The sequence below is a fragment of the Equus caballus genome, chromosome 22 (assembly GCF_041296265.1).
Source record: "Equus caballus isolate H_3958 breed thoroughbred chromosome 22, TB-T2T, whole genome shotgun sequence".
In the NCBI taxonomy this organism is placed as follows: Eukaryota; Metazoa; Chordata; class Mammalia; order Perissodactyla; family Equidae; genus Equus; species Equus caballus.
This window is the reverse complement of record NC_091705.1, coordinates 18953859-18980724: the sequence shown is the minus strand read 5'-3', so window position 1 is coordinate 18980724 and position 26866 is coordinate 18953859. Positions and strand designations below refer to the sequence as shown.

The 26866-nt window shown below is 43.5% G+C and overlaps 1 protein-coding gene across 14 annotated transcripts in view; it reads right to left on the bottom strand.

The window, feature by feature from the left end:
* The window catches only part of SLC23A2 (solute carrier family 23 member 2), a 142766-nt gene that overhangs the window by 62097 nt on the left and 53803 nt on the right, over positions 1-26866 (bottom strand). For all 14 annotated transcript variants that reach the window (XM_023626158.2, XM_023626154.2, XM_023626155.2 and 11 more), the window contains one exon: positions 10473-10571. In XM_023626158.2, the coding sequence (XP_023481926.1) occupies positions 10473-10571 (99 nt within the window). The remainder of the gene's footprint in view (positions 1-10472; positions 10572-26866) is intronic.

The window sequence follows — 26866 nt, the reverse complement described above, 5'->3', positions numbered from 1 at the left end:
ATAATATGTATATAGAGAATGATTAAGCAAATATCATAAAATGTTAACATTTGGGGAATCTGGATGGCAGGTATACTCTTCGTATTATTTTTGGAATTTTTCTGTAAGTCAAATTATTTCATAATAAAAATCTTAAAACTCATTTTTAAAAAATACTTTTTTTTTTTAAGATTGGCACCTGAACTAACAACTGTTGCGAATCTTCTTTTTTTCCTTCCTGCTTTTTCTCCCCAAATCTCCCCAGTACATAGTTGTATATTCTAGTTGTAGGTCCTTCTGGTGTGGCATGTGGGATGCCACATCAGCATGGCCTGAGAAGCAGTGCCATGTCTGCGCCCAGGATCTGAACCAGCGAAACCCTGGGCCGCCGAAGCAGAGTGCGTGAACTTAACCACTCGGCCCCGGGGCCGGCCCCTAAAAAACTACATACTGATGACATTTTTCACATACCATATTGGTAAAAATCCTAGGGTTTAATAACATAGTCTCTGCAATGTTGCAGAGAAACAGGCTCTCTTCTACCTCCAGTTGGAGAAAAAACTGGTATAACTCCATGAAGGACAATTTGATAATATCTGTATGAATCACAAATACATATCCTCCTCCATCCAGAAATTCTTTCGTGTATGGGAAAGGACCTTTGTACAAGGTTATTCACTGGAGCACTGATAGCAAAAAGACTCAAATTCCCACTCCCCCAATGCAGTGCTCCCCCAAAAAGAATGCCTGTCAACAGGAGACTAGTTTTAACAGACACCCAGAAAGTCAAGCTTTCATAAAACAAGTGAACATATTACAATGACTAGCTCCCTATAATCTCCATGCAGTACGGAGAACATGCAGGACAGTCTCTCGCCCCCAGTTCTCGTCTCTCTTTGAATGTTGCTTTCTTATTTCCCAGTCAGGCGTTCAGAGAGCCTTTCAACGCCATCTGAAAAGCAAGATCCCAAAGGGCAGCACCCTCTGGTGTGAAGTTTTCTTTGCACAAATTCAAGACAGCAGAAAACTTGAATATTTTATTTTCTCCATCTTTAAAACCAGGATAGTGATAGCATCTTTCTGACAGGGTTGCTGTGAGGATTAAATATGACAGGTTGCTTAAAGCATTCAGCCAAGGATCCAGATCACTAGCATTATTTAATACAAGGCAGTTCTTCTCACTATCCTCATCATTTCAGAAGACAAGAAAAATGGCCAGTAAAATAGGAAGATACTCTATCTCACTAGTATTTGACAAATAAAAATGGCAAGTAATAGGATATAGTGGAGTATATGAAGAAGCCATTTGGTATAAACCTAATTCGGCCTGACCTTGTCTTTCCAAAAGGGCCTGACTGAGGCCCTTGAATATCTGCTTTAGAGATTCCCTATGGCAAGAGCAAAGGCCCTTGAGATAAAGGTGCAACTTCTCTCCCCCTCCCAACGTTGGCATCTCCTTAAAGATTAAGCATCTTTCTTTAGGCTGGGAACGGATTGCAGCGCTCATGCTCATCTGTGACCGCCCAGCCCGAGGCAACACACCTGCCACCCAGCAGCGTTCACTGAGACAGCAGACCTATCTGCCGTTTCCATCAATCGCTGTGCTGACAGAGCAGCCTCGTGACTATTGCAAAAGGGACATTTCAATCATATGTGAAACATACTCTTTGAGGGTATATAACCACCCTGTATACCCCCACTTCTTTGGAGTGCTCTGTTCCTTTGCGGAAAGACTCTCCCGGGTTATAATCCTAAGATTTAAGCTCAGAATAAACTCACCCAAATTTTCATTTATAGATTGGTTATGGATTATTTTCGTCGACATATTCAAGGAAATACAAATGTATTAAAGTTTAGATGATGAAAAAGATTTTCACCCAAACAGGTAAATGTCTAGCATAAACGTGCTAGACATTTTTCCTGCCAACAGATCACTATCATCAGTAAAAGGTATAGTTGTAGACATGAAAACGCCCTAAAGTGTTAATGCTCCTTACTATTCATTTCAAAAGACAGCCATCAATTCCTGGATAACGGAGGAGGAAGTCCAAAATCATGACAGCCAACAGCCTGGAAATCCTGGTGACTGTGTGATTAAGGACCCAGTACCTCAGGATTGGATGCAGCCCAACAAGTCTGTGAATTCAGAAGCACTTTGATTACCACATGTGCCACCTGGATGCTGAGACTCAAGCCAGCCAGATGGTGCCCCCCCACCCAGATCCTGCCCTGTGGGGTGAGTCTCAGCCACAGACCCCAGGCATCAGTCTACATGCCAATCACGGCTGCTCTGCTCTCTGTGCTCCGAGGAGCAGCATGGAATCCAAGACTACAGGAATTTCAATATCTCAGCATGAATCTAATTAGGCTCTACAAAACTTATAATAGCTTGACCAAATTATTGGTCAAGATAGTCAAAAATGAAATGTCCACCTCCCAAACTGGAAAAGAAAGAAAATGGAGATCTTGTCAAGATGGTGGCAGGCAGACTCTGAAGTCACCTCCTCCCACAAACACAACCAGGTTACAACTACTCCTGGAAAAATTACCCTAGAGAGAAAACTGAAAACTGGATACAAAGAACCCTCACAACAAACGACAGTCCTGACTGAGGCAGAAGAGGCAGAAATTCCTTCTGGAGAGAAAAAGCCACTTCGTGAGCCAAGGACCTTCACAGCTGGTTGGGCGGGACCCACCCCAATGTACGCAGCCCTCCCTGGAGGAGTGGGGACCTAAGCGGGGGCACATTATCGCTATAAGCATCCTTCAGACTCAGCACAACTGAGATGACTGTCCTACTATGGCTTCACTGGCTATTAACTGCAATGGGGGTTACCCCAGAAAAGGTATCGGAGGAAAGCCGAAAAAGCCTGGCTCTTAAAGGGCCCATGCACAAATTCAACCATCCCAGAGAGCAACCTACAATCACCAAAAAGACAGCTGCACAGTCTTTTGGTGAAAACAGACTCACCTGGTTGGCTCTGGGTGCATCTCAGTGAGAGGTGAGCTCTCTCCAGAGACTGAGACTTTGGTGGCGGCGATTGCTGTGACCTAGTACAGGCGTGCTGACACAGACGCTGGCAGATGCCATTGAGGTTCTTCCCCTGGCCTGACAGCCCAGGAGTCTGCCATACCCACTAGAGCACAGACTTAATCTAGTTCAGCCAGGGGAGGAAGGCCACCCTAGAGACTAGCCCCACCCAACAGCAAGCCCTCAGGCTACTTGTCAGCCTGCATAGACTGGGTGCCTTGATCCTCCACAGGTAGGTGAGTGTGTCTACCTCTGTGGGGCAGGGCCTGTGTGAGGACCAGGAGAACTCTGGAGGGTGTGGAGGCATTGGTGGAGAGGTTGGGGTCTTTACAGTGGGGCAACTGGGTATACTCCAGGGGGTCGGAAAGTGTGCATGGACCAGGGCTGTGTTGACAGTCTGTGTGGACCTGGGGTGGGGGGGGTGGGGTAGGGCTTATCAGCAACAGAAGACCTGTGCTTCACAATCAGCCACAAAGAGGACTGACTCCACCTTCCAAAGCCTGAAACAATTGGGTGCACCAGTGCCTAGGGCCAGCCCGACTCAGCTGCAATCCTAAGAGAGCTGACAACAGCCTTAGAGGCCTGAGGCCTACAGCAACTGTAAGCCCCTGAGCCTAGCAACCAGCTACACTAGGTACATACTCAATTAACAGGAAAACTGCAAGAGGAGCGTGCTAGTAGATCTTGCAGCCAACGGTGCTGGGGCTCCCCAAACCCAATTTACAGACAGCTGGCCAGGGAGGGAACACATTCCCTGGGTACCTGCAGTAAGAGCAACCCTACCACAGCAGAAGGACACAAGTAGCCCAAACAGGGGTCACTCCTGGATAATTTGGACTGGTGATGAGAGGGAAGCACACTGCTGAGCCTCAAAAGGCATCTCATACATAAGGCCACTTCTCCAAGATCAGGAGACATAGCTGACTCACCTAATACATAGATAAAAGCACAGAGAAAGAAGAATAATGAAGAGGCAAAGGAATACATTCCAAGCAAGGGAAAGGAGAAAACCCCAGAAAAAGAACTAAATGAAACAGAACTATGCAATTTACCTGACAAAGAGTTCAAACAAAAACTCATAAGGATGTTCACTGATCTTGGGAGAAGGATGGATGAACACAGTGAGAACATCAATAAAGAATTGAAAAATATAAAAAAGAACCAATCAGAAATGAAGAATACAATACTGGAAATGAAACACTCACTAGAGGAACTCAGTAGCAGAGTAGATGATATAGAAGAGTGGACCAGCGAGCTGGAGGGAAGACCAGAGGAAACCACCCGAGCTGAACAGATAAAAGAAAAAAGAATTAGACAGAATGAGAAGAGTCTAAGGGAACTCTGGGACAACATCAAGCACACTAACATTCGTACTATAGGTGTCCCAGAAAGAGAAGAGAAAGACAAAGGGGCAGGACTCTATTTGAAGAAATACTAGCTGGAAACTTTCCTAACCTAAGTAAGGAAACAGACATCCAAGTACAGGAAGCACAGAGAGCACCAAAGAAGATGAACACCAACAGGTCCACACCAAGACACATTATAATTAAAATGTCCAAAATTTAAGACAGCATCCTAAAAGCAGGAAGAGAAAGGCAACAAGTGACATACAAAAGAAGGCGCATATGCCTATTGGCAAACTTCTCACCCAAAACCCTACAGGCTAGAAGACAGTCGCAAGACATATTTAAAGTGCTGAAAGGAAAACATGTACAGCCAAGAATACTCTGCCCAGCAAAGTTATCATTCAGAATGGAAGGAGAGATAAAGAGCTTCCCAGACAAGCAAAAGTTAAAGGAGTTTATCACCAAGAAACTAGTTCTACAAGAAATGCTGAAGGGACTTACTTAAGCAGGAAAGCGATGACCCACAAATAGGGATAAAAAAATTATTTAAAAAAAAAAAAACACATACACCAGGCAATAAAATCACTACTAAAGGCAAAAATACAGTAAAGATAGCAAATCAACCACCTATGAAGATATATAGGTTAGAAGACAAAAATACTAAAATTACCTATTACAATGATAAGAGGGTAATGGATAGACACACACAAAACGAGATTAGATATTATTTCAAAAACATAAAACGTGGGAGGAGGGGATTAAGAGTAGAGCTTTTAGAAAGAGGTCAAGCTAAAGAGAACATCAACTCAACACAGACTGTTATATACGTAGAACATTACATAGAAACCTCATGGTAATCACAAACCAGAAACCTATAAGTAAACAAATAAGTGAGAGGAAAGAAATCAAGCATATTACTAAAGAAAATCATCAAACAACAAGGCAAGAGAGCAAGAGAAGAACTACTAAAACACCCAGGAATAAAAACAAGTTAAAAAAATGGCAGTAAATACATTTTTATCAATAGCTACTTTAAATGTCAATGGACTAAATGCTCCAATCAAAAGGCACAGGGCAGCCAATTGGATAAAAAAACAAGACCCATATATATGCTGCATACAACATGCACACTTCAAAACTAAAGACACTCACAAACTGAAAGTGAAGGGATGGGAAAAGATATTCCATGCAAATGGCAAAGAAAAGAAAGTAGGGGTAGCAATACTTATATCAGACAAAATAGACTTTAAAACAAAAACTGTAACAAGAAACAAAGACAGGCACTACATAATGAGAAAGTGAACAATCCAACAATAGGATATAACACTTGTAAATATCTATGCACCCAACACAGGAACACTCAAATATATAAAGCAACTATTAACAGACGTAAAAGGAGAAATAGACAGTAACATAATAATAGTAGGGGATTTGAACACTCCACTTACACCAATGGATAGATCATCCAAACAGAAGCTCAATGAGGAAACATTGGCCTTAAATGACACATTAGATCAGATGGACTTAGTACATATATATAGAACATTCCATCCCAAAACCACAGAATACACATTCTCTTCAAATGCACACAGAACATTCTCCAGGATTGATCACATGTTAGTCCACAAATCTAAACAAATTTAAGAAGATCAAAATAATACCAAGCATCTTTTCTGACCACAAAGGTATGAAACTAGAAATAAACTACAGGAAGAAAATCAGAAAAGCCAGAAAAATGTGGAGATTAAAACAGAATGCTACTGAACAACGACTGGGTCAATGAAGAAATCAAAGGAGAAATCAAAAAATACCTTGAGACAAATGAAAATAAAAATATGACATGCCAAAATCTATGAGATACAGAAAAAGCAGTTCTAGGAGGAAAGTTTATGGCAATTCAGGCCTATCTCAACAAAGAAGAAAAATCCCAAATAAACAATCTAACAGTGCACCTACAGGAACTAGAAAAAGAACAAACAAAGCCCAAAATCAGCAGAAGAAAGGAAATAATAAAAATCACAGCAGAAATAAATAAAACAGAGTCTTAAAAACAATAGACAAAATCAATGAAACGAAGAGCTAGTTCTTTGAAAAGATAAGCGAAATTGACAAACACTTAGCTAGACTCACCAAGAAAAAAAGAGAGAAGGCTCAAATAAATAAAATCAGAAATGAAAGAGGAGAAATTACAACAGACACCTCATAAATACAAAAGATTATAAGAAAACACTACGAAAAGCTATATGCCAACAAACTGGATAATCTAGAAGAAATGGATACATTCTTAGAATCCTACAGCCTTCAAAAACTGGATCAAGAAGAAGTAGAGAATTTGAATAGACTAATCACCAGTAAGGAGATCAAAATAGTAATCAAAAACCTCCCAAAAAATAAAAGTCCAGGACCAGATGGCTTCCCTGGTGAATTCTACCAAACATTCAAAGAAGACTTAATACCTATCTTTCTCATACTATTCCAAAAAATTGAAGAGGAAGGCAATCTTCCTAACTCATTCTATGAAGCCAACATTATCCTGATGCCAAAACCATACAAGGACAACACAAAAAAAGAAAATTATAGACCAATATCACTGATGACCATCAATGGTCATCAATCCTCAACAAAATACTACCAAATCAAATACAAGAGTACATTAAAAAGATCATACACCATGACCAAGTGGGTTTTATTCCAGGGATGCAGGAATAAAAATTACATGATCATCTCAATAGCTGCAGAGAAAGCATTTGACAAGGTACAGCATCAATTTATGACAAAAACTCTAAGTAAAATGGGTATAGAAGGAAAATACCTCAATATAATAAAGGCCATATATGACAAACCCACAGCTATTATCATTCTCAACTGAGAAAAACTGAATATCTCTCTAAGAATAGGAACCAGAGAAGGATGCCCACTGTCACCACTCTTATTTAACATAGTATTGGAAGTCCTAGCTAGAACAATGAGGCAAGAAAAAGAAATAAAAGGGATCCAAATTGGACAAGAAGAAGTGAAACTGTCGCTATTTGCAGACGACATGATTTTATATATAAAAAACCCTAAAGAATCCACTAAAAAACTTTTAGAAATGATAAATCAATACAGTCAAGTTGCAGGATACAAAATCAACATACAAAAATCAGTAGCATTCCTATACACTAACAACAAAGTAGCAGAAAGAGAAATTAAGAATACAATCCCATTTACAATTGCAACAAAAAGAATAAAATACCTAGGAATAAACTTAACCAAAGAGGTGAAAGATCTGTACACCAAAAACTACAAAACAATTGTTGAAAGAAATTGAAGACAACACAAAGAAATGGAAAGATATTCCATGCTCTTGGATTGGAAGAATTAACATAGTTAAAATGTCCACACATCCTAAAGCATTCTATAGATTCAATGCAATCCTTATCAAAGCTCCAATAACATTTTTCACAGAAATAGAACAAAGAATCCTAAAATTTATATGAAACAACAAAAGACCCCGAATAGCCAAAGGAATCCTGAGGAAAAAGAACAAAGCTGGAGGTATCACACTCCTTGATTTCAAAATATACTACAAAGCTATAGTAACCAAAACAGCATGGTACTGGCACAAAAACAGACACACAGATCAATGGAACAGAATCAAGAGCCCAGAAATAAACCCACACATCTATGGCCAGCTAATTTTCAACGAGGAAGCCAAGAGCATACAATGGAGAAAGGAGAGTCTCTTCAATAAATGGTGCTGGGAAAAGTGGATGGCCACACGCAAAAGGATGAAAGCAGACCATCATCTTACACCGCGAACAAAAATCAACTCAAAATGGATTCAAGACTTGAATGTAAGACCTGAAACCATGAAACTTCTGGAAGAAAACATAGGCAGCACACTCTTTGACATCAGTCTTAGAAGCATATTTTCAAGTACCATGTCTGACCAGGCTAGGGAAACAAAAGAAAAAATAAACAAATGGGACTACATCAAACTAAAAAGCTTCTGCACAGCAAAGGAAACCATCAACAAAATGAAACGACAACCTAACAAGTGGGAGAAGATATTTGCAAACCATATATTGGATAAGGAGTTAATATCCAAAATATACAAAGAACTCATACATCTCAATAACAAAAAAACCAACAACCCAATTAAAAAATGGGCACAAGATCTGAATAGAGATTTCTCCAAAGAAGAGACATGCATGGCCAACAGGTACATGAAAACATGTTCAACATCATTAACTATCAGGGAAATGCAAATCAACACTACAATGAGATATCACCTCACTCGGGTCACAATGGCTATAATTAACAAGACACTAAACAACAAGTATTGGAGAGGGTGTGCGGAGAAGGGAACCATCTACACTGCCAGTGGGAGTGTAAACTGGTGCAGCCACTATGGAAAACAGTATGGAGCATCCTCAGAAAATTAAGAATAGATCTACCATATGATCCAGCTATTCCACTGCTGGGTATTTATCCAAAGAACTTGAAAACACAAATGCATAGAGATACATGTACCCCCATGTTCATTGCAGCATTATTCACAATAGCCAAGACTTGGAAGCAACCTAGGTGCCCATCAAGGGGTGAATCGATAAAGAAGATGTGGTATATATACACAATGGAATACTACTTAGTCATAAGAAATGATGAAATCCAGCCATTTGTGACAACACAGATGGACCTTGAGGGTATTATCTTAAGTGAAATAAGTCAGAGGGAGAAAGTAAAATACCGTATGATCTCACTCATAAGTAGAAGATAAAAACAACGACAAACACACACGTAGCAACAGAGATTGGACTGGTGGTTACCAGAGGGGAAAGGGGGGAGGGGGAGGGCTAAAGCAGAGATTAGGCATATGTGTGTGGCGACGGATTATCATTAGTCTTTGGGTGGTAAACATGACGTAATCTACACAGAATTCGAAATATATTATGATGTACATCTGAAAGTTACATAATGTTATAATCCAATGTTACTGCTATAAAAACAAAAATTAAAAAAAGAAAAAGAAAAGAAAGAAAAAAGAGAGAAAGAGAAAAAGAAAGAAACCACAGATACAAAAATTTGATTATTTCAAAATTTCAATATAATTTCTTTGCTCTTTATCATTTTAGTGACTGCACTGTAAAATTAAAATTACTGCTCTAATACACCAGCTGGGTGCTGTTTGTATGTATGAACTTCCTAGTAGTCTGCCACAGAACATACAGTACACACTGTCTACAGTACAGGAGAGTGGTGCTAGAATACAAGGCCTCATTATATAGTTGACTAAATTAGTAAATTTTCACAATAAAAATAAAATCTGTTTTAAAAGTCTATCAAATAAAACTCAAACGAATTTGGGAAGACTCAGGGCTGCAATGCAATCTGGAAATGCCATGTCATCAAACTTTCCATATGTGTTAGGCACAGTGGCAGGTACAAAGAGGAAGAAATGAAGGCGCCTGGACCCTCTGTGAGCAGCTCTCTCCCAGCCTTGACGAATATGGTCACACAGACTGACCTGTCGAGGAGATGGCACGAGGCCAAAAAGATTCTCCCCACTTCCGTGTGTGATGTCCACTGCTTTGGTCAAAGAGCTTTGTCCAAGGCACTTTCATGGTCTACACAAACTACCTGCTGGATCTCTCACTCTCTTATCTACCGCACACACAGTATGTACACATGCTAATAACCCTACATATATTATTTCATTTAATCGTCACAACAACTTTAAGACAGATGTTGATATTTTTATACCCATTTAGAGAGGAGGCAACTGATGGCCAGAGAGCTTAAGTAATTCCCTTAGGATCTGAGTCACAGTAGCACCCAGACCCAATTTCAGACCTCAAACTCTTAACCACTTCCCTCTGGCACCCAGCTGAGGCATTTTAAAATATCTAGATAAGGACCTTTATAGGGGTCTCCCCTTAACTGCCAGTAAAACAAAAAAAATAACTCCTATTCCTCATGACTTCTTCTACTTCCATTACAAGGGGAACACACCCACCCAGGCACACACCCACTCAGGAGGGAAGAAGACAAAACCCCCAGATGAAGGACATCCATGTCCCTGTACAGGATCTGAGGCGGTGGCAGGTGAGTGGGTAGGGCTGAGGAGGGGGTACCTTTTCTGCAATGCCATTTTCTGTCGTGTAGATTGCCATGAGCTCAGTGTCTTCATTGTCCTGTTCACCGCTGGACGTGGCACCTCCGTTTATCACCACCTGAAGAGAAACACTCCATTTAGAAGCTGTTTCACCGTACACCACTCTGCTATATGGAAACACTGTCCCCAAAAGTCTTTTGCAATTCTCATAAAAGACAAAAACTGTATTTTTCACCTACCAAATTAGCCAAGCTTTGAGTTTTCTGAAATGAAACTCCTGGCAAGTGTGTGCTGCAACAGTGGCCACATGTGTGTCTATGATCGAAAAACGCACCATGTATCCCATAGAGTGAGGCTGCATGAACAGCTGAGGGAGACCAGAAATGGACCAGCCAAAGAAACCACAAGAAGTGGGGGCCCCAGTGTCCTCCAGGGGCAACGGAGGCTGGGCTGAGAGGCCAAAGCTGCTGTTTCCGAGCTGGGGAGAGGCATCCTGAGCTGCCCTGGCTAAGATCCCTTCCCAAGTAAGCCCCTCATGATGACTTCTCACACAGCATCCCCGGGAGGAGGAAACGTGCTGGTCAGAGCAACTCACACCCTGCCATTCACCTAACTTACATATACGTCTCACTGTGATTAAGACAACGAGGCTGCTGGTGTCACATTTGCTTGTGGCATTGGGCAGGGCTGGGCGCTGTCTATGCCAACAAAATTGACTTTCTGGGCCCTCAAGGTAAGGACTAGAACTCATCCTGAGATGATTCGAAGACAACATCTGGGCACCTGGCAAGTCACAACCTCTTTCATGCCTGCTCTGGGGGGGGGGGGGGGGGGGGGGCCAACATACCATCTTAGGTCCTGGCTGCCTGTCGCAAGAACCTTAAAATATTCTTAGTCTTTAGCCAAACGGTTCCATTTCTAGGAATCTATCATGAAAAAACAATACTGAAAATAATTGTATAAACATATGAATAACAGCACAAGTACATTTTTTAAATGCAGAAGATAAAAAGACAAAGTATACAAAAAGTATAGATTCTGGTTTGTAAAATACACTAAAAAGACACAAAAGACTAGTGACAGCATAAGAGAAAACAGTGTAACACACAACGGACCAAGGGTCCAGATCAGTGATTCATGGAAAAGACTTACAAATCCATAACACAAACAACCCAAAGGAAATGGGCGAGGACAGGAGTATACAATTCACAGAAAAAAAGTTAAAATATCCAAGAAAACACATGAAAAGCTGTTCAGCCTCATTTAAAACTATAGAAATGCCAATTAAAATAATATTTCATTTTTTACATAAATTAGGAGAAAATTTTAGAAGATGAATCTGGTGCTGACCAGGGTGTGGGGGAAAAGCTCCAAGTTATTAGAGATTATGTTCTTGGTGGAATGGGCTTCGTGGAGGGTAATTTAGCACTAGGATTTCAAACAGGCATCTCCTCAGAGCCAGCAATTATTCTCATAGAAACTTATCCCCTAGAAATATCCAGGCAAGTGGTATGTATGTTCAAGGTTGGTGACTGCAACATTATTTAAAATGCTGAACACTTGGAAACAACCTAAATGTTCATCAAAAAGACAGACATTATTAAATTATGGTGTGTGCATTTCAAAAATAATATTCAGCCATTCAAAAGAATAAAACTGATGTACTGACAAGGAAAGAACTCCAAGAAATACTATTAAAAAAAGTGTCACAAAGCATTAAGCCTTGAACTACGCCAATTATGCTAAACAAATAAAATAAAATTGTAATAACCTCCCTACCTGTCTGAATGCTTGGTAAAGGATCCAGAAAAGTCACAGACCAATAGGAAGGTTGCCCAAGGGGCAAGCAGGAAAGATGTGCGCCTTTCCTTCTTCACTCCCAACCCTTCCTTAGCATTCAGATCTTTCACAATCAATATGCATTCATATGTTATCTGTATATTGCTTTTTTAAACTGATGATAAAAAATATATACACCAAAATAGTAACAGTGGCTATCTTTAATCTGTGAGGCCATTTTTACCCTCTTTTCCCCTTCATATACTTTGGCAATTTTCTAAAATGAGAACAATGTCTTTTTACAACAGGGAAGAAATTAAAAAGACTAAAGATCCAAGCAGCACAGCTTGGATTGAGGCAGCCCAGAGAGATTTCAATCCACGTATTTTTGTAGTTGAGGAAATCAGGCCAGAGAAAAATTCCTCATTCAAGGTCATACAGATTATAACCCAAGTCTGAGGCTAGTTTTCAAGTAGGCTAAAGAGCTCAATTAACTAGCACATAATTCTTACAGGGCAAAATTTTCTTATAACATTTCAAATAAGGAGTTGCTTTGAAAACTCTAAGTCATGCTACAGCTTCCTATAAAAGACAACTGCGTTCCTGACGTTTGCCTGTAAAACTAGCTGCCAGCAGGATACATGATCCCAGCCAAGTTCAAGTTCAGAACACGAAACTAACTTACTATTAGAACCAGGCTCCAAGTCCTATCACAGCAGCACTCAACCCACTGAGCAGCCAAGAAGTACACACACTCAGGATGAACTCTCTTAGAACAACAACCTAGTTACTAAATCATCAGAGAAACCCAGGTCTGATTTAATGGCCTATTCTAGCTAAAACTAGCCTTCACCTGCACTCATTACCAGCTGCTGCAGGGAGCAACTGCTTCATCATCCTTCTGGGGTGATGAAAAGGCTTTGGAACTAGACAGAGGTGATGGTTGCACAACACTGTGAATGTGCTAAATGTCACTAAATTGTTCACTCTTACACTGTTAATTTTGTTGTGTGAATTTCACCTCAATAATTTCCTTTTTATCTGCATCTGTGGCACCAAAGAGGAGACTCTGGTAGGAGTTAGCAACTCCTACTCCTCCCCTGACTTGCTCCATTCACTCACATACACACACACATGTAATTAAATAAATAACTACTAAAAAATGCAGATGCTCCCCAGCCTAGGAAAAGGCTCACATATTCATTCAACAAACCATGTTTGAGCACCTGTTGTGCCCAGGCAATGAAAATGCCGCCCTACCACCTCCCAGGAGCTCCACCTGGAGCGGATGTCAAGTTAAGGAATTCTGACTGAACACAGGACGCAGCAGAGAGCCCTGAAGCCTGCCATGAGCAGATGTATGTTCTGGGTGACCACTCTGCCTGGAGCAGGACGGTGGAAAGGTGGGGCCAAGTAAACGGGATGACGACAGGAACAGAGGCAGGCAGACCCTTTTTGAGGCTACTGTCACACAAGAAGGGACAGTGGCCTAGACCAAGATATTAACAGTGCTCTGGGGAAGGCAGTCTTCAGGAGAGAGCAAGGATGTGGCCTTAGGCCCCTGGGGACTGCCCAGATAGGAGCCACAGCACCACAACTCTGTGGGGTGGGCACAGGGGAAGATGCCACTGCAGTACGATGGGCGACACCCCGGCCCTGGACACCGGCGGGTAAGGAGTCCAGGCCGCTGTCCAGTTCACTCACCTGGGTGGCTGGGTGGATGGAGGTGCCAGTCCCAAAGAGACTGATACAGGGAGGGATGGAGGGACAAACTGGTATGAGAGGTTTGTAAGCCAATTCAAAACATGTATGATCCATAAAAATCATCCCATAAAGGAAGCCTACTCTCCCAGGCCAGTGTGGGAAGTTTATTTAACAGTAGATATTACTGACCTACGATTTTTAATGTATTTCCACAGGTCAAGCCATCCCCGGGGACCTCGGAGCACACCTTTTATCCTGTCAGCCTCATGTTCCAGAGCTGACCTGCTGCCTCTCCCATGCCACCCTCATCCCCAAATGGGGGAAAAGGCGCCCCTTCCCCCCCAGACCCCTGCTCCGCACTCTGCCAGAGCCCCAGCTGGGAATGGGAGTAAGGCTGGAAACTGGGAAGCTCTGGACCAAGTGGGACATGAAACAAGTGGGTTTTTACTGAAGGGAGAGGGACTCGGCATCAGAGGGAGACGAGGCCACAGGAGGTGGGGAAGGCCCGGGGCTGCTCTGACCTGCCGTCTCTACCATGTGAACGTGCAGGAGTGACAGAACATTACTCAAACACCAGGTTGCTTTACTAAGAAGTCCCCTTTGGCTTATTAAATAAGCTATTCTAATGGTCCATTTCTTCCAAAAATGTGAACTTTAATTTTAAGAATCAAATATTAAAATCAGTTCTTCAGGAAAGGCACTGAGGTGTTTTTTAACAGAAAAGAATAAAAAAAAAAAAGGTTGCTGATACTATCAAAGCTCCAGATTTTTGAAGCTCTAAATATTATTTCAACTGGGAAATAAACCATGTCTTAGAAAGCTTTCTAAACTTAATAAAAATGGATTTTCTTTTGAGTTATTAATAGCAATGCAGATAACAGAGGGGAATCTTGGCATCTTTCATCTCAGGAAATTGATCAAGTTTTTATAAAAAATATCAGATTATTTAAAAACCTTTTGGGAACAAGATGTCCTTTCTCCCCTCAAGACTCTTTGAAACCAAACTTGTGGCTTTAAATTTTTTCCCCTAAACTAATACTGAACGATCACTCAGCTGTGAAAGCAGGTCTCTCCATTTGTCCAGTTGATTCTGCCTGTCTCCAACATGCAGGGCTGCACAGCCTTTGTGGGGTGGGGGGCGGGGGGAGGGGTCCTCTGTTGCTCAATAAATACAATGTCTTTCTTGCTCGAGCATTTTATTTCTACGAAGCTAAGACAATAATGCTAAAGAATTCATTTCTAAACAGTAATCTCAAGATGGCCGAATGTGTAGGAAGCAGGAGTGACAGGAGCAAGAGCCAAGGAGCGTCATGCTGAGCGTCACTATCACAGCAATGCCAGTTGAAGCTGACAGCTGAAGGACAACCGTGCTGTGTTAGTCACAACTGTGTTGTGTCACAGCTGTGACAGCTGTGTTAGTCAAACAGAAGTCACAGGGAGTCAGTGGCTGCAGACACACGTAGGGTGAAGGGTACAGGTACCTGGGAAACCCTGTGCCTCTGACCAGAGGGCTCTGAACTCAATTCTCATCTATTCGAGATCTGGTATAATTCACCCACCAGTGTCACGTGTCTGGTAGCTAAGTGAACCATTTTATACTAAAACAATCATTTTCAGAATAGTAATAAAATACCCCAAATTAACTGCTTTCTATTCTTTTAATAAGTAACACATACTATTCTTACCCTCCCTAGACACACACACACACGATTATTTCTTCTGATATCCGTTTCTCTACTCTACAATTAAAATGTTTTGAATAAAGAATAAAGATATCAAGATTAGTGCCTCCCAGTCCCTTTTTAAAGAACATAAAAATCTCCCACCTACTTCAATATTATTTGAAATTTCAAAATTAACTGCCATGAAAAATAAAACGAGTATAATACAGCATATGCTAAAACTCCAGAGCGTGTCAATCTTAGGTTACAACACCCCAAAAGATGTAGCTGGTAGATCTCACATAGCACGAGTGACCCTGAAGTTGGCCAAGGCAGCAAAGTCCCTAATCTCGTTTTCATCCCCTCTTCAAACACAGCAGCCCCCTGTGACACTTGGTGGCCACATGCAAGCAAAACCATCCGGAGCAACTAATACGGCAGCCGAAGCATGGCCTCCTGCCCAGCACGGGTCTTCCTGGGGCAGCCTCTTAACTTCTTCAGCCTTCTCTAGAGGGTTCCTGGGACCGCACCTGCCAGAGCACCCTCCGCACTTCCAGGTGTGTCCCACCTGTTCCCCAGCACAACTCGTCCTTCAAGAGGAGCCAGAAGGTACCTTATCCCTCTCCAACACCAGCCCCTACCCCAAAGCGCTGGTGGGATGATGTGCCCATCACTGGCCCACACTAAAAACGCTGTTTGTGCTCCTGCTCTCGTGCACATCCCATGACCACGGTGACGGTGACAGCTAACGCTGGGCACAGATTCATGCCGGACACCAGGCTGGGCACTTCACCAAACATCTTCCCTTCAAGGTGATGTTTGCAAGAGCTCAACTAGGGATGTCCCTGTGGACTCCCATCCTCCAACTCATTCCAGAACACATCCCAAGGGCACCCAGTGGGTTACAGCACTCCAGCTGAAAGGGGGCCGGCATCTTCCATTCTTCCCAGGTAGTAACACCTTATAGATAGCAAGCTAAATTCTCTGATATGTGAAGAATCTGTAAGGGCTATAAACCAACAAGAAAAAGGTCAACATTCCAACAGGAAAATAAGAAAATATAAATGGCTCCTGAACATTTGAGAAGATGCTCAACTTCACTCATGAGATGCAAATTAAAACTCTTAACAGAAACCTTTTCCCATCTATTAAATCAGTCATAGTGCAGTCTGACCCACGTCCCATTGGCAAGCACACAACAGGTGCTCACACACTGCTGATGGGGATGAAGTGGCCTCAGGAGAGCTCACTTAGTGGTACCCCTCAAATTACCAAGGCACACACCCTCTGCCCCGACAGTCCCACTCTTGGAAATTTATCCTTCTCTTACATCTGAGTGAAATGGCTTATGCTCAAGGTTATTCACTACAGTGCAAGTTGTAACAGCAAAATATTAGAAACAATCTAGATGTCTATCAACAGGAAACAGTTATATAAATTATGGTCCATCCATACCATAGAATGCTCTGCAGTTATAAAATCAATGAGGGCGCTATGTTCTGACATACGAATGTAAAGAACATCATCCACGACATACGAGTAAGCAAAAAAAAGGGCAAGAGCAGAGCTATAGACACAGATATTTAGATACACACACCTGTGTGTGAAAATACAGAGAATGCACTTGCTTATATATTCACAAACTACTTCTCAAAGGTAGTGTGTAGGGAGAATTGATGTATGCAAGACTGAGCAACAGCATATTAACTCTATACCCTTTGTATTCTTAAATTGTGAAGCACACAAATATATGACACTTAATGTTTAAAAAAGAAACATTTAAAACTAGAATTCCCTTTACGGACCAATTAACAAAATTATGGTACATGCCCTAAGTGAAATACCAGGCTGCTGCTAAGGAGGATGAGGCAAATGCATCCAAACTTTCTGGGGAAGAGGTGGAGGACGTCTTGTTAAACGCGATGAAGCAGGTTACAGAACCGTCTGCAGAAGCACCAGCCTGTTTGGTTGACACACGTAGTGACAAGCAACATACACTTTTTGCTTTAAAACCATGTATTTATTATATGGAACCTTTCCTGACCTTCACCACCTTTGCCAGTGTGAGAGTGGGACCCCTTCCATCTGGACCCCTTTCTTTCCTGGTTTCTATGAATATGGCCACAAGGATGATCCTTCAAGGAGATGGGATGGGGCAAAATAAGATTCTCCTCCATCTCAGCGTGACTTCCAATGTTTTAGTGAAAAAGCTTTTGTCAAAGCATTTTTACATTTTAGCTACACTAATCACTAGTTTCTCCTTATTCTCTTATTTATTGCACGTTTCATATGAGCCAGGTACCATGTTAATAAGCTTACATATATTTTCTCATTGATCCCTATAACAACCCCCTGACACAGATGCTATTTTCATTCCCATTTTACAGATGAGGAACCCGATGCCCAGAGAGCTTAGTAATTCCCTCGGGGTCTGAGTCACAGTTGCAATGCAGACCCTTACTCTGGACCCCAAGCTCTTCCCTCCAGGATTCTGGCTGAGGCTTTAAAAAATGCGTAGGTAATGGGGCTGGCCCCGTGGTCGAGTGGTTAAGTTCGCGCGCTCCGCCGCAGGCGACCCAGTGTTTCGTTGGTTCGAATCCTGGGCGCGGACATGGCACTGCTCATCAAACCACGCTGAGGCAGTGTCCCGCATGCCACAACTGGAAGGACCCACAACGAAGAATATACAACTATGTACCGGGGGGGCTTTGGGGAGAAAAAGGAAAAAATAAAATCTTTAAAAAAAAAAAAAAATCTTAATTAAAAAAAAAAAAATGCGTAGGTAATAACTCTGCAGATGGTCCCCCAGCCACCGTGGCCCACAGACTTCTGTAGGCCCTCGAAGAAGCCGTCGGAGGGGTCAGACAGGGCTGTATCCCAAAGCTAGCTGCATTGTACAACAGAGATGGCATTAGGCCCCTTTCAGATTCCATGCCTGCCCGTTTGCATCACTGTACGTTGGTTTAAGGGGCATAGCGGAGATGGAGGAGGGGAGGAGGAAACATTTATTAATTGCCTCCTGTGCATATGATCTGATGTTGCTCTGCATGATCTCATTTACTTCTCAAACATCCCTGATACTGACAAGGAGGCAGCAGCTTCAAGGATGAGTAAGTGCACAGGCTTGCACAGGCTCTCACAGGTATCAAGGGGTAAACAAAAGCCCCATCTTTCCACACATGAAGCTGCTCTCCAGAAACGGAAGCAGAGGAGCTATCCCTGTGCCCTGGGGCTACAGTCATGACAGGCACGGCTCTGGCTGGCAGTGCTACAGGTTCTCCCTCAAACTGCTGTCTGATCCAGGGATTTTCTCTGCAATTCTAAGTTCAATACAGTCATGTGCAGCATAACTCGGTGTTTCAGTCAATGACAGACCACATATATGACAGCGGTCCCATAACATTAGTGCCATATGATCTGGGTGTGCAGTAGCCTATACCATCTAGGTTTTGTGTAAGTACACGGTATGATGTTCGCACAACAACAAAATTGCCCAACAACACATTTCTCAGAATGAATTCCTGTCGTTAAGTGGCACATGACTGTAGTTCTGTGTTATTCCTGATCATCAGTACAGCTCAACAGAGACAAAGGAGGTGGGGTAGGAAAGAAAGACACTCACAGAGGAAAGATAATAAATGGCAAGGAACTCGGGGGAGAAAAAGAGTTCCTCCTCATTAAAATGCATAATTAAAGCAATCAGATACCAGTCTTTCACTTATCGATTTGTTGCTTTTTAAATCTAGTATCTAGCACAGGGTAGGGGGGCGGTGTCTCTCTCACACAGCTGCTGAGAGCATAAACTACTGCAATAAGGTTATATACACTAGGCTATCATTTATTACGGCAAAGAATCAGAAACAACCCAAGGTCCCAACGAAAGTAGAACAGTTAGATCTATGATTTGCTATTATGTCACAATGACATAATTACACACAAAAAACAAACAGGTCATGTTTTCAGTGGCACTGATATCCCAGGATATAATATGAAGTTAAAGCAGATTTTGTGTGTGTGTGTGCCAGAATTTTATAAAAAGAACACCCAAATATTTGTTTCAAATCTCTGGAAAGAAATACATCAAAATATTAGCATGTTGTTTTTCTGGCTGATGTGATTCTAAATGATTTGGGTTTTTTCTTTGTTACACTGCTCTGTATCTTCTAAATTTTCAACAGTGACTATATTTCTTTTGTAAATGAAGAAAGTTGTACAAATAATAAAGCAATGATTGAACAGAAATATATGCAAACTACAAGAAAGATATAGTAAAAAAACACATCAGTTTTCTTACTACTTCCATTTCACTCTGACAACATATTTGTACCGTGGAGCCTGGGGAGAAATATGGATGCTTTAAAATATGTAAAACTTAAAAGGGAGTGGAGAAACGACAATTACTGCCATGCAACCCCCCATAGACGATCTTCCTCCTCAAGTACTTTATCAGATCCTCACAGGGAATTAGCTTTTTTTCTCCAGCAGAATGACGGGCTTAGGTTATGGCAAAGAAATCAATCTGAAATACCTTACCCAAAACCATGCAAGCTCAGGAGCCTGCCTACCTAGCTTAGATGAAGACAGGTTAGGAGGGAATGGAGAACTTAGAGGTGGGGGTTCAGCAGGTGTAAACACCCAGAAGAAGAAGAAATCTTAAGTAGCCTGGGAAATGCAAAAGACACAGGTGGGGGGCTGGTCCCGTGGGCCGAGTGGTTGAGTTCGCGCGCTCCGCTGCAGGTGGCCCAGTGTTTCGTTGGTTCGAATCCTGGGCGCGGACATGGCACTGATCATCAAACCACGCTGAGGCGGCGTCCCACATGCCACAACTAGAAGGACCCACAACGAAAAATATACAGCTATGTACCAGGGGGCTTTGGGGAGAAAAAGGAAAAAAAATAAAAATTAAAAAAAAATAATATCTTTTAAAAAAAAAGATGTTGCTTGTTAAAAAAAAAAAAAAGACACAGGTGGGAACGACAAGGAGGGGTTGGAAAGGAGGAAGGCTGGGGGGTGAGGACACCATATGGAGGCTGTCAAGAAGACTCAGGCAAGAAACAAAGAGGACCCAAAGAATGCAGTGGCAGAGGATGGTGTGATGGTGGGCCGTACAGGACAGGGAGGCAGGAAGCTTGGGCAACTACTTCTGTTGCATTCCTGTTAAACTCGGTGCAGCTTAGAGCACAAAGCAAGTACTTAATAAGGGCAGAGTGCGCACAGTGTCTATAAGGCCCTTTCCAGGACCGAGGTTCTATGAATCTGGCCTCACACAAAGTAAGAGATAATTGGCCAAAACTCTGCTCAACTTGGTAAACCTGCTCAGGATGGGACCGCAGCAACTCTGGCATTTTACGATCGTTCACACCAAATTGTTCGTGTCCCAACTATCAGATGGGCATTTTGTGTTACTAACACCTCTCATTTCATTTTAAACTAGCAAGACTCTATTCAAATTAAAAGTAAGCTGCCATACAAGAAACTGAGACCTCAAAACCAGAGCAGAAAAATTAATTTTTAAGAACATCGAAAACTCTAGAAAGGAGTAAGGAAAAGAATCCCTTAACAACCATAAAAATCTTCATTTGAACACCATCTTCTCAACGTTTTTATTTCAAAGTATACACTGGCATGTTCCCTTTGTAAGAAAATTTTTTTCCAATGTATCCATTTTAAACAGAAAAGGCTGCTCATCTTGGCTATTCAATTTTGACCTCTCAAGAGCATCTCCTCCCCCAAATCATGGCCGTTATGCAGTAGAATCAAACTCTGATCTTACAGAAAGGGGAATTAACCAGTTCTCTGGGCAGGCTCCAGGAAGCACTCTCTTTATCCTCACACTCTTCTCAGAATCACACACTGTGGATCCCAAGATCTAATTATTCTTACAGAAAGAGAACACTTTCCAAAACAACTATTATTACCATCCAACTGAGACTTTCAGTTTTAAGATCCAACAATCCCAAGCCCTCGATTTAGGAATGCACAAGAAGAAACTCCACGGCAACTGGTATTAAAGTCCTAAAGACAAGGATGTGTTCTAGGCTTCCTTGTTTAGTTTTTAAAACAAACAAGGCCTACTTGCACTAAAAAACCTCATGGCTTTTGTTTGTTTTTGTTTTTGTTTTGCTGAGGAAGATTCACCCTGAGCCAACATCTGTGCCAATATTCCTCTATTTTGTATGTGGGTCACCACCACAGCATGGCCACCACTGAGTGCTGTAGGTCCACACGTGGGCTACCAAAGCTGAGCACACTGAATTTAACCACCAGGCCATTGGGTCGGCCCCTCGTGCCTTCTTTTCACTGCTGAAAATGTGCATATTCGATTCTGCCATCAGAGTCGGAGGCCTAGAGGAATCAGAAGTGCCTCCCTCCCCATGTTTGTCAAGGTCACTTCTCTTACAAGAAAAGAAGGAATGGAAAGAAGGAGGAAAGAAAAGAGGAGAAGAAGAAGGGGGACAGAACAGGAAACAGACAAGGAAAGCAAGGGGCATCTGTCTCCCTGGCCGCACACTTGCACAGGCGGGCACAGCTCCGAGCTGCTTGCCTCTTGTCCGCCAGCACCCCCATCTGGCCACCACCCCGGGGTCGTGGGCTCCCCCAGGAGGAGCTCAGCCCTTCTTTTTAAAGCTCTTGGCCACCCCCCACCCCTGCCCTGGCTCCTCTGAAACCTCTCCGTCCTCTTCATATCCATCCCTAGGCCTGCACCAGGCCTCTTTTGCTGACTTACGGGTCATTATCTCCTTTCTTTTCTTTACAGACTTTCTCACAACCACTCACCTCCTTCTTTTAACTACTTAACGTTTAAACTTTCCTTCCTTTACCTATAATTTGAAAGACAGGGATAATGGCTTTAGTGATGCTGATAAAATCCCTAAAACGTTAAGAGCAAACAGGGAAAGCCTTCTGTTTCTCTGGCATGTTGGTCCCATCCGGCCTAAGTGTAAATTCACAGGAAAGGAAAGTTATTTGTAGACAAGTAACTACAGAAGGTGGGAGAGAGGAGACCTCACTGTGTTTTCTGACCAATTCCACAACCATGCAATTCAAAAATATTCTTTATCTTTTAAATAATTTACTGTACTTTCCCAATTTCCTAATATGAGCATCATTAGGAAATTATTACTTTTATAATCAGAGAAGAGCTTTTTTTCAAAAAGACTTTGAAAGTTTCTCCTCAAGAGCTAAAAATGTGTCCAGCTATTTCATATGCTTAAGTTTGGCTGTAATTAAGATATAATCTATCATCCCAACCCGGGCCCCTGTGAGCGTAAAGGGGAACTGTAGCAACTAACATGCAGGAAGCACGGCACAAACCAGGAGCACTGGAAAACCCAAACGTTACACGCCGCCCGTGACCTCTTCACAACCCTCTTCCTAACCACTCAGCTAGAAAACTGTTTTCCGTGCTAGAAGTTGCCGGTGGAACAGTGTTGAGATCTGATTTCAGCTGGTCATTCTCAGCAGCAGAGCAGGAAACCTGCTCCCAGGCTGGGAGAAGACAAGAAGAGGGAAAAGACATCTCAGATCCAAGGGCATCAGTACCTTCCTGACTAAACGAACACAAAGCATCACGAAAGAGCAGAATTTTTAATTCTACCTTCTGTCAATTCATTACTTGCGAGTTTATTATTTCTTATTTCTATGGTGCCGCCCGGGAGCCCAATCCCAACCCCTGATCGACTTCCCGTTGTACCTTACTGCCCACATCCAATGCAACACCACATCTGATCACATCTGCCCTTTTACCACCTCTCCAAGCTGCCTGTTCCTCATCCGCCTGTCTTTCCTCCTAGCTGCCCCAAGGACCCCAATTCCCACAGTTTCCTGACCCCGGCAGACCTGCCAAACCTTTGATCCAGCCCTGTTTCAACTCCCTCCTTACGCCACTAGGGTCCATGGTGTAGCACTACAAGCACTCCCGCACAAACCCTCAGCTCCGCTGTCCTCTCTGGCACTCACCTGGCCAGGGCCCAGCCTTGGCTAAACCCAACAGTCCATCCCATTCCTCAGCCAGCTCGCCCTCGCAGTGCCTTCCTCACCGGCTGCCCGGGAAGGGCTGGCCTGGTTCCCCGCCGACCTCAGCAACCACTCCTTACCTGTCCCCTTGCTGGCCCTCCTCAGCTTTCACGCCTCCAAACACTGTGGCTCCTCGCACTGGGCCCTCAGACCCCCTTTCTCCCTTAGCGACATCTACCCCCAGGCGATGCCATCCAATTCCCTGGCTTTAAATACCATCTCCTCACGGCTAACCCCCAGTGAGGACCTCCCGCCACACTGCCTCCCTGCACAGCACCAGCTCAAGTCCCGCTTTCCACCCAGTGTCTCCACGGCCAGCGCCAAACTCCTGACTCTCTCAGCCCCCAGCTTGCTCACCCAAGTCTTCCTCCATCTCAGTACTTGGCCAATTTATCTTCCAGATGCTCAGGGGAAAACCTTGAACTACCCTTGCCTCCTTCCTCCCTTGCTCCCACCCTCGTCCAGTCCGTCAGTACCGTGGTCAGCTCTCCTCCAGAAGCCCAACCGCTTCTCACCACTTCCACACCCTAGCACCTGGCTGGAGCCCCCGTCAGCTCCCCTGCTCTGTGGCAGGCAACTCCTGACTACTCTCCTGCTCCCCCTTCAGTCTGCTTCCCACTCAGCAGCCAGAGGGACCTTTTTAAAACCAGGCAGAGCAGTCATACCTCTGCTCAAAGCCCTCAACAGCTTTTTATCCAACTCAGGAAAAGCTAAATCCTTACCAGGGCCACAATCTACATCATTGGCCTACATAATCTCTGTTGATCCCATCCTACCCCCTGTCCAGCCCCACCACCTCCACAGGGTTCTCAGACATACCAGGTACCTCCTGCCTCAGTGCCTTTGCACGTGCTGTCAACACACTGCATGACGGGCTTCCCTCACCCCTAACAACTTCTATCCTTAGTCTCTGTTTTATTTTTTTCTTAGTATTTATCAGTATCTAACATCTACACATTTGACTTATTTTTCAGGTGTACTTATTTTTCAGGTGTCTCCCCCACCAGAATGGAAATTCCATGAGATCAGGGATTTTTGTCTATTTAATTCACTGCTGTTCCCCAGAGCCCTGAACCTATGGAAACCTGTGTGGAAAAACCTATATATTTTTTTAAGGGATAAATTAACGGCCTGCAGGTCCTGAATGACCCCTATCTTACCTCACATCTGTTCCACACTATCCCCCTTCCTCAGTTTCTTTTCTTCCCAGAACTTGTCACCAGCAGCCACATGACGTGTTTACTGTCTATCTCCCCTCACCACCAGCAGGAGGTCAGCTCCACAAGAGCAAGAACCTGGTCTGGTTTCACAGCTGTGCTCCCAGAGCCTCATGTGAAGCAGGCACCCAATAAACACCTGCTGAAGGAAAGAACTCTCCTTGCCCCTCTCTCAGATGAGGCCACCATCAGTGCTCAGCTGGACTGGCCTAACGCCTTCACTCGCCTTCCCATCTCCAGACGCTCTCCTCCCCACACCCACGGCAGGAATTCTCTACCCAAAACTAGAGTGCAACTGATTCTGCTACAACTGTTTATCAGCACCCCCATGCCCAGCCCAACTCTGCTGTGTCATCTGTACTAAACTTGAGCCCAGAGCAGGACATGGCCATGCTGCTCCCCCGGCTGGAGGGCCCTCCATCTCCCTCTCCTGACCTGAGACACAAGACATGTTTCAGGACTTGGAGGTCATCTCCCCTGGGCATCTTCATCTGACCAGCCAGGCCCATGCCCATGACACGGCTGGGCGAGGGTCCCTCTCGGGCACCCTCACAGCACCCCACGCTGAATTCAAACCCGAACACTCAGGGTCTGTTTGCTGACTTGCCACATCTGCCCTCATATTAGAAGAACTCAGTGCAGTCACTCCTGCGTCTTTCTTCCCTGTGGGTCTCCACCACTCACAGAACACTTCTCTTCCAACATATGTGGTCACCAAATGCCTGGGCAGTTTTCCCCACACCAAGCAATTCTCTGGCACCTCAGCTGAGTGTCCTATAATTTAACTCAATTCTGACACTACCTACCCATAGATGGTGTCAGATCCCACAGGTTAAGGGCTCAGTCCCACAAGATGCTCCCACCCCTCTTCAGATGTCAATAGAAAGTGGCAGGTCCTCAGATTGTCCACAACTTGTGCCCAATTTGGCTACAAATTGGAGATTTCCACAAACCCCCCCTCAGATTTGCTTAATTTGCTAGAACAGCTCACAGAACTCAGGGAAACACTTAACATTTACCAGTTTATTAAATATGAAAAAGGATACAGATGAAGAGAGACACAGGCCAAGGTGTGGGAGGGTCCTGAGCTCAGGAGCTGCTGTCTCTGTGGAGGTGGGGTGCGTCACCCTCCCCGAATGGATGTGTTCACTAACCCGGAAGCTCTCTGAACCCTACTGTACGTCTGGGATTTCTACGGAGGCTTCCTCACACAGGCACGAGCAATTATTAACTCTGTTTTCAGCCCTCTCCCCTCTCTGGAGGGTAGGATGTGGGGCTGAGAATTCCAACCTTCTAATCACAGCTTGGTCTTTCTGGTGACCCGCCCCCTCCCGGGAGCCGTCCAGGAGCCCACTCAGAGTCAATAGAACAATGGAACAAAAGATGTTCCCAGTGCTCTTATCACTCAGGAATTTACAAGGGTTTTAGGCGCCTGTGCCAGCAACCGGGGGCAGAGACCAATACATATATTTTCCATTATCTCACACTCTACTGAACTGTAAGCAGCTTGTTACCCCGTCTGTGTGGTGCCTATCACACTGGGGGTCTATGAGTTCTTAACACTATATGGTTCTGAGGAAAATACTCTAAGGGAATCTGAAACAAATTATGGATTGTGTGAACACAGATGAGTATCTCTCCCATTCTCATAAAATTGAGCCTAATAAAGCTAAACCTCAGTCCATACCCCTAATATCTCCAGACTGAATAATCTACTTTTGGCACCCAAGAAAGGAGAACTAAATATCCTCACAGAGGCTGTTAGAAGAAGCAGAAACAAAACTTAAGGAGCCCTAAACCTCTGCCTAGCTCTGAACTGGCAGCGATGACCGTGTGCTGAAAACGACAGGCCGGATGACAGGTGGGCCTGTGCCAACAATATAGTTGAGGCTATTAACTTGGTTTCCCTGGATGCCCCTCCAGGTTCAGATGAGACAAGAGCAAGTGACATAGAAGAACAACGGAGCAAACACAGGACCTCTTCCAGGCTGTGCTTCCCAGCCAGGGTCCTTAGGGAATGGCAATCCTTCAAGACG